At 41.2% G+C, this 11,316-nt stretch overlaps 1 protein-coding gene across 4 annotated transcripts; it reads right to left on the bottom strand.

Annotated features, from left to right (window-relative positions):
* Nucleotides 1–604: 604 nt before the first annotated feature.
* atf7b (activating transcription factor 7b) lies at nucleotides 605–9,477 on the bottom strand. 4 transcript variants are annotated; one of them, XM_027007822.2, is made up of 12 exons: nucleotides 9,119–9,477; nucleotides 8,087–8,170; nucleotides 7,678–7,774; nucleotides 6,186–6,316; nucleotides 5,852–6,010; nucleotides 4,394–4,548; nucleotides 3,631–3,724; nucleotides 3,417–3,536; nucleotides 3,166–3,261; nucleotides 2,889–3,077; nucleotides 2,682–2,784; nucleotides 605–2,481 (listed from the first exon to the last, which is right to left on the bottom strand). In XM_027007822.2, exons 2-12 carry the CDS (start codon nucleotides 8,132–8,134, stop codon nucleotides 2,294–2,296), a joined length of 1,380 nt encoding a protein of 459 aa, XP_026863623.1. In that variant the 5' UTR covers nucleotides 8,135–8,170; nucleotides 9,119–9,477; the 3' UTR covers nucleotides 605–2,293. The 4 variants fall into 4 exon arrangements, with proteins under 4 accessions (XP_026863623.1, XP_026863625.1, XP_026863624.1 ...); XM_027007824.2 differs by lacking the exon at nucleotides 9,119–9,477 and adding an exon at nucleotides 8,997–9,112; XM_027007823.2 differs by lacking the exon at nucleotides 9,119–9,477 and adding an exon at nucleotides 8,537–9,112.
* Between the last annotated feature and the right edge of the window lie 1,839 nt (nucleotides 9,478–11,316).

The raw sequence follows: 11,316 nt of genomic DNA on the forward strand, positions 1-11,316 counted from the left end.
CCTTCAAGGTTCGTTCGACTTCGTGTGTCGGAACCGTTTTGCATTCAGCCATTGAAAAAGTGGATACCCCCGATTGGAATCTCTGCTGTGCTACTGCCACCTGGTACACTGAGGACTGGCTACAATAAAGTATTTCATTACTCATGTTTGAAGGTATTACGGATTTAAAACAATAGTTATAAGCGTGTTTATAAATGCATCACTGGAAATATGGACTGGGGAACTCTACAACCATGCCAATATATGCTACTTACATGTGAAACACAGAGATGCATACGTATAAGGAATGTGTTAAATTGAAGTGATGTAAGGCCAGTCTCTTTAAAGGGGAAATTTTTGCATCAAACTGCCCAGTCACAAAGGTTGATTCTGCTGGTTAAATGTCTATCCAATATTCTGCCATAGGAAAACAGTAATAGTTTCTTCAAACGGTCACAAACATGTATCACTTCACATATAATCCTTAAATGAAACAAATGTGGCCATCTACAGCTTGCCAATTAAAATGACAGGAAAAAATATTACAGGAGTAATAACTTATGTAAAGGAAGGTTTGTCCAAAAACCAAAAAGTACACCCACATCCACCCCAATACACCAAACTCTTGAAATCCATTAATGTTTAATTATTACAATATATCTTCAGGACCATTTCAATTAATATAGTACAGACAGCAATGAACATATATGCGCATTTTATATTTACTGATATTTACAGCTCTAGTTAAAGGGTTGCCTGACCAGTTACACATTTGCAGATCAATTAGTGATGTGCACTGAGAAAAGCTCCTCATTCACAAAGTACTATTGCATGGGAGAAAGCACACTGCCAGACAAGAATGAGCAGGCCTCACAGAGCCTGATGGAGGAAGTAATATACATCAGTAAGCAGTCAAAGCCAGTGAGAGGAAAATATTTTGAACAAAAGAAAGCATTTAGGTTGGTATTGTACCCAGGCATTGAATATAACTTTTGAAAAAAAAGTGATTATCAATTCTTTGAATGATTAATAAGAAGGGATTAAACGCAGGGACGTTTGATATTGGGTGGGTTTTTCAGTCACTAAACAAGCCATATACAGTCAGTCAATCACAAAGATTCAATGGCGAGGACCTGGCAACCCTTCCCATTTTTTAATAAAACAAATACATTTGTAATAGGCATTCTGATTATAATAAAACACCCCATAATAAGAAATGTGCTCATATATGGTAAAAGCATCAACCATTATGAAAGAACCCTGACATTCATATACAAGTACAGTACATATCAATGATACACATGTACAGAACCTATCCATGAACTGCAAGCAGTGGGCTCATTTTGGTGTGGGTGTGTGCACTCACACACGTGTGTTCCCACATTTGAGGCAAAATATCCTGAAACATTTGGGATCAAGTTCTAGGGTAAAAGACTTTTCTTGGCTTTGCAGATGAGGAAATAAAATTCAACAGCAACTTTTTTCTTAATGATAAAAGCAATTACACACTTGTGGTTATGCTACCCGTACATCTCAAATACAGACTGTAAAACAGACACACAACGACATTCAAATATAAAAATATATTGCTCTTATTTTTCTCTCTAGACAAACCCTTTCTGTGGCTTTCAGTTACTCTAATAAGAGGCAAATAATTTCCACATTCAAATACAGCCACAGAGCAAGAGACCTGAGAGAAATGACTTTAGGTTTTTTAACCAAGACACTGAGGAAAAAGAAGCAGAATAAACAGAGAAGAAAGAAAGAGGGAAAGAGACAGAAGGAAAGTGCCAAAAGTGTCTGCATAATATAGTATTCATCTATCTTATGTGGTCTTAATCATGCAGTCAAACATTTATGAAGAAAAATTTATGAACTTCTTTAGAGAACCGCTTAAAAAAATGACAACACCAGCAAACAACAAAATATGGACATCACTGGAGCACATCAGAGTGTGAACATGCTGAAGTGCTGTAAATGTGGGGGTTCGTGGATTTGCGCACGCGCGCGTGTGAGTGCGCGCGCGCGTCTATGTGACAAATGACACAAGACGACATAAGGTTTCTACTGCAGTGCGTCCTAGTCTGGGTAGTCTGCCAGCGACATCATGTGACAGGTCACACTTTTTTTTGGGGGGGGGGGGGGGGGGGGGGGGGCATGACCAGGTTATAGTGATGATCCCATTGGTCATAGACAAAGAGCATGTACAAAGACAGCGTGACGAATAGTTCCAGGGAAGAAGAGCTGACATTGGACTTCTTTGAAAGACCCACCTCATCAGAACCCAGTTCCCACTGGCTGAGCCACATGATTATCATCTGGAAGTGGGCTGTGATTGGGAGGGCATGTCTCCAGACACACCGCTCCACTGGCCAGAGCCCATCCCAGCCAGGACAGCCACAGCCTCCGCTGCTCGGACGCTCAAGCCGTTCACAGACACAGGGGCAGGGACTGAGACTGGCAGCACCAGAGCAGACACAGAGCTCTCATCCACACCTGCAGCTGGGGGAGGAGACAGAGGGAGGGCTGAACGATACACAACACTGAGCAACACAGAGCAGAGGGATCGACTGACTGATTGGTAGCTAGATGGATAGAAGGGCAGAGAGGTGGCATGACAAACTGATTGGCCAGTCAGCAAAGTATGGGAGTATTGGAATGACACAGAGATGTACTGACAGGTAGATAAATGGACATATTACCTAGGTAGGCTTTTTTCTGCATGGCAGTAACAGGACAGTCCTTGTGAGTCAGCAGCAATTCTTTCAGACGTGTCACTTCAGTCCTCAAGAAAGACACTTCATTCTGTTGTCTCACACACACACACACACACACACACACACACGTTAAAAGAGAGATTAGGGCTTATTTCTTTGCTCTTTTTTTGTGTGTCCTGATGCACGTCTCACCGTGAGCGCAACATTAGCAGAGGCTAGCTCCTCCGCGCGCTTCTCCAGAGCGTTGACCCACACTTTGCGTTTTTGCCGGCATCGGTATGCAGCGGCTCGGTTTCGCTCCAGAAAGCGTCGCCGACGCTCATCCGGCTCCGTTTCTGCCGCCCGACGTCTGCGCCCGCCCCTCGGTGGTGCCGGAGACACCTAAGTATGTCCGTACACGCATTTCAAAGTACATGTGTTCATGATAATATGATTGAACTTGTGTTTGTGTATGTGTGTGTGTGTATACCTGTGGTTGAGCTGGTGAAAGTGTCTCACTAAGTTCAGTTTTCTGGGTTGGCGTTGTTCCACTAACACTTTGTGGTGACAGTGCTGCCTTTAACCTCTAGAGGGAGACAAAACCTTCATAAAAACACTGAGGGACAATACGTTCTTACATAATAGCAGCCCATAGAAATATTACAGTGTATACATTAAAATGGTAATATAAAATGTGTATATTTAGACATGTGTGGGTGTGTACACACGTGGTGTTCTCACCATCTTGGCTTCATTATGTGATCCGTATCCAGATGGAGAGGAGGAGCCACTGCTGTTTCCACCAATAGGAGGCCCTGGAATCCCAGGGATATTGGGCACTGTATTTGATGACCTGGCCAACTACACGCAAATAAAAACATGCACACACAACTTTAGACTACCGATACACAAGCCAAAAGATGCGGCAAAATGAGCGTGTGTGTGTCTCGCTTACTGATATTACTGACGTTTGACCAGGGCTGGGTAGCAAAGGAACAGTCTGACCATTTGGAAGCTGCAACATCATAGGAAAGGAAGCAGAGGGGGAGCTGGGGAGACCGACCCACACACACACACACACACACACACACACACACACACACACACACACACACACACACACACACACACACACACACACACACACACACACACACACACACATCCTCATCAGGTGCCAAAACAGATCGGTTTTAACAATCAGTTTGAGACACTGTCTACTTGGAATTTTCAGCGGTCAGAGAAAAAGCTAGGTTGTATTGAAAAAAAATCATTCACAGGTGCTGTGTCATTACTGTGGGAGCAGTATCACATAATTGAAAGTCATTATCAAGACAATATTGTGCAATACACAACCCTGACCGTTCATGATGCTAAATGGCCAAAATTAAAATGGCCAGTGTAACCTTCTACGTTCCATGTTCTCAGTAGATTTTTATATCCACCATATCAGTAGATTTTTATATTGCACCACTATAATGCCTTGTGAGATTGCATATGAAGCTTCAAATCAAACATATTTCAAAACCTTTTTCTTTGTCCATCCTGATGCTTATAACGAACTTCATTGATAAGTGCAAGTTTCCCCAATATGTACCCATGTCTCTCCTGGGAACTAAGTAAGGTAGAGCCCTCGTGTTTCTCAGAATACTGTCATATCCCCACCAGACCCCCCCAACCTTAAGGACCATAGTTCCATTTTGTGGCATGTGCTGTACCTGAGTCTGTTGGAGGGAGGGGTTCTGGTGATGACAGAAGTAGGGGAGGGCTGAGTTGGGTTCATAGAGTCATATCCTAGATGAAGAGGGAGAGACCCTGGTCGCACTATGGTAGGTGTAGGTGCAGAGCTTGCTGCTGTCCGTGGAGGCACATCCTTTTTAAAACATAAAAAGGGTTTTGCAACATTACACAAATTTACACAACCATTTATCAAAGTGAAAATGTGCAGATTTTCTTTATCAGTCAGAATTGGTTCTAACTACATTTGATTTAGCATTTGGTAAAAAAAAATACCCTTCAGTAAGTTAAACATCTACTCAGCAGCATCACTGCTGACCTAGTTAGCAAGTTGCTATACAAAGCAAAAATGCTACATGCTTACCTTCAGAGTGAGCGTTACTGAATATGTATGAATGCTGCTGCTTTGAGTATCTCTGAGTATTCTGCTATAATGCAGTAATGTTTCAACCGCTACTATCACTATGCAAACATCTAAAAACTAAACAAACAATCACTAAATAGTCAATCAGATAGTACATCGCTGGTACAGGTGAAAGGAAGGACTGCTGTGCTCTGTACGGAAACCAGCAGAGCAGAGCAGCTGCCAGGAGTTTAGGAGATCAGGCTCCCAACGTGGAAATCCACTTACACACTCTCTGAGCTGTTAAAGGTGGAGCACCAAGTCCTTCAGCAGCTGGCCAAATTGGGTGATGGTGAAACTGAAAAATGGCCAAACTAAAACATTCCAGGCACTATTTCACATACTGTCCTCTTCATGAATCTAAAATATTTACTGTAAAGTAAAATCTGGATGGTTACTTAGCAACTGCAACCTGTCAAAAGCTTCTGAGCCATTTGCATAGTTCCTGTTTGAAGGAATGCAACCAAATGTAAACTCATCTTAGAAGAAAGACAATACATTGAACAACATGATTTAATATGAAAAGCGGTCAAGCTCAGATGTAATGGTTTAACATTTTAATGCACTGGACCATGGCTCCTGTGGGGTATAAATAGGAGGAGAGGTGACTGGGAACAAGTGGCGGTGATGACCACTAAACCAGTGATTGAGAGTGAGAAAGTGGTTGTGAAGTATGACTGTTGCTGATCTAAGTGGATTACTGTGACAGAAAGGTTATTACCTCTCACTACAAATACCTGTATCTAAACAGCAAGGAACTCCTTGCTGATACATTCATAGTGCATGGGGTGGAAATGGTGGTGCCCAACATTGGCAGGCTTTCCTGCTTTTATGGGGAAATGGTCCATTAACATAACCTCATCATTGCTAGGCCAACTGTGGCTTATAAAAATCCTCTATTTATGGCTCCTTCAGTTATTTCCCTTCAAAGGATTTTCCCACACCTCCAGCAACAGGGCGTTTTATAAGGAGCACAAGATAAAATCTCCACAGTCTCAAACGCATAACTTCAGGCATCTTTGGCCACTGAGCTTACCTTGTTGTTCCTTATGGTAACAGGCTCCTTCACCACAGTCACAGAGTCTTTGCTCTCTGACATGCTAGAAGCAGAGGAAGGGCTATCAGGAGGGGAGGAGTCAATCTCCAGTGGTCCTTCTCTTTCCTTCATCTCAGAGGAAGTTTGCAGAGCAGAAATCTGAGAAAGCAGGACAGTATACTCCAGATCCACAAACTGACCAGGAATCAATTGAGCCAAGAAGTGCTATCAAATACTCTATACAGGTTTTAATGGCTCATTAGAATATATCAATTGACAAAAATAAAAAAGCCAAAGCACTACACGCTACAGTTTTATTTTCTTTGTGACTCACTGTAGCTTTGGCTCTCCTCTCTTCCTCCTCCTGGTTTTTGCGGAGCTCCTGCTCAAAGGAGCCGTCAAGTTCACTGAACAAACCCACCTCCTCACAGTTTTTCAGAAAACGGGTGGGAGTGGGTGTCTGATCTGCATCACATACACAACATCAGTACCGGCAGAACGGACATAACCCTAGGCTGTTCAGGAAGGTGTTGCAATACAACACTATAGCATCTGAAACTTGTACAAGAATAGGAAATCTTAACCATGTTTGGCATCCAGTCTACACTCAGACACTTTACTAGGAGCATCATACTAATACAGGGGAGGACCTCCATTTGTACCCAGAACATTTTTAATGACAGATTCCACAAGGTGCTGGAAACAGGCCCTTCAGATTTTGGTCCATGCAGACATGAATGAATCATGTATTTGCTGCAGATTTATGTTGCATTGGTTCTACCACATCCCAAAGAAATATTGGCCTCAGATCTGTGACTGGGAAGGCCACTGGAGTACCAAGAAGAACTTACTGTCATGGTCATGGAACCAGTTTGAGAGGACTTGTGCTTTCAGATGAGTGTGCTTTGTATAACGGTGCACTGTCATACTAGAAGCAACCATTTACTCACGTCCATTTTTGAAGGAGTAAATTGTGGCCGACACGGCACTCAGATTCAATTCGGATGGGCTTAGGCATTCATACTTGATTGGTATTAGGGGGCCCAATGTGTGCTAGCATAACTTGCCTCACATTATACACCACCACCAGCAGCCTGAACAGGAAGGCTGGGTACCTACATGATTTTTACTTCAGACTCTGACCCTGCCATATGTTGCAGAAGAAATCAAGATTCATTAGGACATGCAAGATTTTTCCAAAGTATGGTGAGTATGTGCCCACAGTAGCATCAGGTTCTTGTTCTTGGCTGATGGGTGTGGAACCTGATATTGTATCTTATGCACCTTAATATTCCCCACGCTGCAAGTTATGAAATGCTTTTCTGCTCAGTAGTGTCAAAGATCATTGGGTTTCTTGAGATACTGTAGTCTTCATGTCAACTTGACTAATCTGGCCCTTCTCCTCTGACACTTTTCATCCATAATACATTTCATCCATGCTGTTTATGCTATTTTTGCACAATTCTCTGTAAACTGTAGAGCCTGCTGTATGTGAAAATCTCAAACAGTCAGTAGTTTCTGAAGTACTCAAATCAGCCCATCTGGCAATAATTATTCCAGTCAAGCCCCAAAGGGCTAATTTTCCTCCATTCTGAAGTTTGAGGTGAACAGTAACTGAAGATCTTGGCTCATGGCCGCTGCCACATGGTTTAATACAGCACACTGCTGCCACATGAGTGGCTGATTAGACATTGGATGAATTAACAGATGTACAGATGATCCCATTAAAGTAGCCACTATTTGATGAAATGTAAACTAACCACATACAACCAAAAATGTAAAAATATTAAAGCATTAAAAGTCTGCAGTTTAAATATCAACCACACCTGCAATAATAACAGTGTCAGTCCGAGTCTGTCCAAACTTCAAAGTCATCTCATGCTTGTGTTTATGTACTGCCAAATGATCTTCATTGGTAAACCGCTAATATAAGAAAGCCAAAGACAGTTACATTTAGTTACCACTACAATCAGTAATATTGGCACATAGTACCATACATTTTCAAAATCAAACCGACAACAAAAAAGAATTACATTAACAGACTTTCATGGTGGCTCTTTTAAAAAACAGTGCAGCAAGGATTAAAACCATGACATGGTTTGCCCCTATACCTGCAGAAAATCTATAACCATGTCCTCAACATCAGTTTTGAACCTGAAGAAGGGATCATTTATAAAGAAGGGGCGACGGAAAAGAAAGTAGCTTGCTAGCTAGACAGACTTGAAAAACACTTACCTGTCCACAGCCTGAGGCAGAGCAAACAAAAGGTCGATCGTCCCCCATTTTACATCAAATAGTTCTTGTTTCACTTCTACAACACTATCCAGAAGATTAACAGTTATCTTTCACGTAATACCATAAGACTTCACCAAATTGATCATCCAGCGGAATGTCTTTCAAATACACATACCCGCCCCCACAGTCCCAAGTTGAGATACCAAAATTATTTGTTCCAATACACAATTTCATATGCCAGCAGCTTAATTTTAATAAAAACATTACACTGTTTAACCAACAGTTACCTTCGACTTGCATATAACGTGATGCAAATAGTCGTAATAACACTGATTAATAGTATACAAGCCGCTATGCTTTTAATTGAATAGTTTTAATCATAGATCGGCGCACATCACATTTCCGCTTAAACCTACAGTACAGTAAGATGCTAGTTATGTCGTATCATACCAACATAAGGATGCGCTTAGGCGTGAGTTATCCTGTTCGCCAGGGTTATTATAAAAATGAACACTTCGACTGTTTGCAAAATGTAATCATCCATGAAAACATTTATGCAACATAAGCATATAGATTGTCTCGCCCGGGCAGGATGACCTGACGACATTTGCTAGCTAACGTTAGCTTGCTCGCTAGCAGCCTTGGCTACTATTATATCTTCTAGCTAGCTAAGGACTAAGACACTCAAAAACATTGCCAGGGAAAGTTCGTGATATCGTAGCATAGCAAGAAGTCAACTACCGAACATGCGTACGGTAACTAGCCAAGAGGTTTACAAGTAGCTAGCTAACCGTTTTAGCTGGCACAAACAACGCCTGTCTAACCCAACGTTAGCTGCTGGACAGTGTTTGCTACTTGCTTGTGCTAATAAGCTAATGCTAACTTCTAGCGCCTACGATGACAGCAGCACCTGTGCTGACATGTAGAGCTGGCAATCCAACCGACGTAGAAATGCTCTACACAAACGGTATTTAAAAATATTGCCACGTCCTGCCGCTGATCTCGTGGAAGTATTGGTGTTTACAAACTTACCCTGCTCCTCCCTCTCTCGCCCTCTCACTCCGCGGCTACCTTTGCAACTCCTGCATCTCAGTAACAACCTCGCGATATGTTGAGGCAATCCTCCACCCGGATTAGAAATGTTACGTAAGATTAAAACAGTAGAGACCCTGAATACCGAATTTCTGTGAAATTGTTTTTTTTAAATCATACAAAATACCATTATTGGCGTGAATCAAATATTACATTTCAAGACTTTCACGTCCCAGTGCTGTAGAGCAGTGAGAACGGGAAACGTTTTGTGCTTGTTTGGTGCGCCTTGCGGTACGGTGATGTATAACTCTAGACAACAGGGGTGCAGGCCTCCTATTTTCACAATAACGCAAAGCCAAACTGCAAGCACAGCTCAAAAGACAGCTGAGCAGTAAGTAAATGAGATATCCCGGTCCTCCCCTAATTTTACATAACGGTAGCATCCACCACGTCAGCATTCACGTAATATACTGTCAGTTCCGGATTCTGGCAGCACAGAAAACAACTGTCAGCTCCTACAGCATGTCAATTGGAACGGATTTCAAGGCTGCAAACACAAATACAGAAAACGCAGATAATTTAATATTTATTTCACACCCTCCCAAATGCCTTTTACAGGCTTCTACAATGCTGAGCATTAGACATCTACAATGCTGATCGAAACAAACATACTCGCTAGTCACTGATCCTTCATACTCTAAAACCTAAGGAATGGGGGGGGGGGAGGAAAAAAAAAAAAAAAAAAAACCCCACATGTTCCTAGGAGTCTTGTTATTGGAAACTAGGTAATTTCTAAAAAGCGTACAGCACAGGACATAAGTTTAAACAAATTAGTGCATTTAATTTTACAATACTACAAGCTGCTTGAGGATCAAAATAATTAAAAAAACCTCACTATTATTATTATTATTTAGTGGCATATTCTCTACATAGACTGTGACAGGAGCTATTAAACCACCCCTTACCCTAATAGGAGGATGGAACCCCCATCAACGTAAATGATACCAAACCCTTTTCTCCCCCTCACACTCTCTCGGGCAAAAGGACCTAATGCAACTATTTAAAGAAAACTACCAACAGTAAAGAAAAAAAATTAATAAATATACACACAAAAAAAGCAGAGATCTTTTCAATTAAGTCAAAATCTCAGATTTCTTACAAATGGAGAAAAATAGTTGTTAGGACACATTTAAACCACCTTCAGAAGGTTACATAAAGTTGATTTTTAACATCATTCAAAACCACACAGATGCACACTTCATGATTCACTCCATTTGTCAACCTATTAAACAAACATTAATAACTTGACAACAGCACTGCCTAAGGGTGGAGTGTGAGATTGGGGGAGGGGAGTTACTGTGTTTAAACAGCACTTCCTGAGATTGTCTCTCTACTTATTCAACTTTGGTCTGGATTTGTGTATAAATCTCACACACACACACACACACACACACACACACACACACACCAAAAAATACATACATGTCTGAAAGGCAAGAGATGAGAAACACTCTATACTGTTGAAACATATGAACACAAATACACTTTAGTAACTAAGAAATTAATGAGTAACATTTGAATTCATTAGGCTATGATAAAAATTGCATTTCACAGGAAGCTACAGACAAAATGACTAGACATGGGCATTCATACTTGAACACAACCACCAATGATGCCCTCAAAGTAAAGTAAGGATTCGGTGAGAATTTTTTTTTTTTTTTTTTTTTTTTTTTTTTTTTTTTTAAACCACCAATACAGTCAGTCAATTAGCCAACACGTCTGGTGTCCAATGTTGGCTTCCTTAGGTTTGTACTGAAAGAAGAACCATGAGGATTACATGATGCCTCCCTCAGCAGCAACGTTCTGTAAACACACCCAAATCTTGGTACACTTGCTTAAAACATCAAGATCTCATTTTTAATGCAATTTTGCAAAAAGTATTTACAGCCCATATTAACAAACTCAAGTTCAAAGTGAAACTACAGTATCCATTCACAGGTTCCAGAACAAATCCACCTTCAAATTTTGGTAGGCTTGTACCTAGGGGCCGTTTACTCTATACTGTAACTTTCATTTATATATTATACACACATACCCCAAATGGCCAATTTGTTGGCACAGTGTTAGGTCGGGCTTGTGGGCTGCAAAACAGCTTGAAGTTTCTACTCTCTTTTTGCATCATAACAAATCTGTAATAA

Source organism: Electrophorus electricus, chromosome 3 (genome assembly GCF_013358815.1).
Source record: "Electrophorus electricus isolate fEleEle1 chromosome 3, fEleEle1.pri, whole genome shotgun sequence".
NCBI lineage: Eukaryota > Metazoa > Chordata > Actinopteri > Gymnotiformes > Gymnotidae > Electrophorus > Electrophorus electricus.

Coding starts and splice junctions, on each gene's coding strand:
- atf7b (XM_027007822.2), bottom strand. CDS start 8,134: ATGGGGGACGATCGACCTTTTGTTTGCTCTGCCTCAGGCTGTGGACAG. Junction 6,011..6,185: donor AGAGGAGAGCCAAAGCTACA/GTGAGTCACAAA, acceptor CTGCTTTCTCAG/ATTTCTGCTCTGCAAACTTC. Junction 3,078..3,165: donor TTTCACCAGCTCAACCACAG/GTATACACACAC, acceptor GGACATACTTAG/GTGTCTCCGGCACCACCGAG.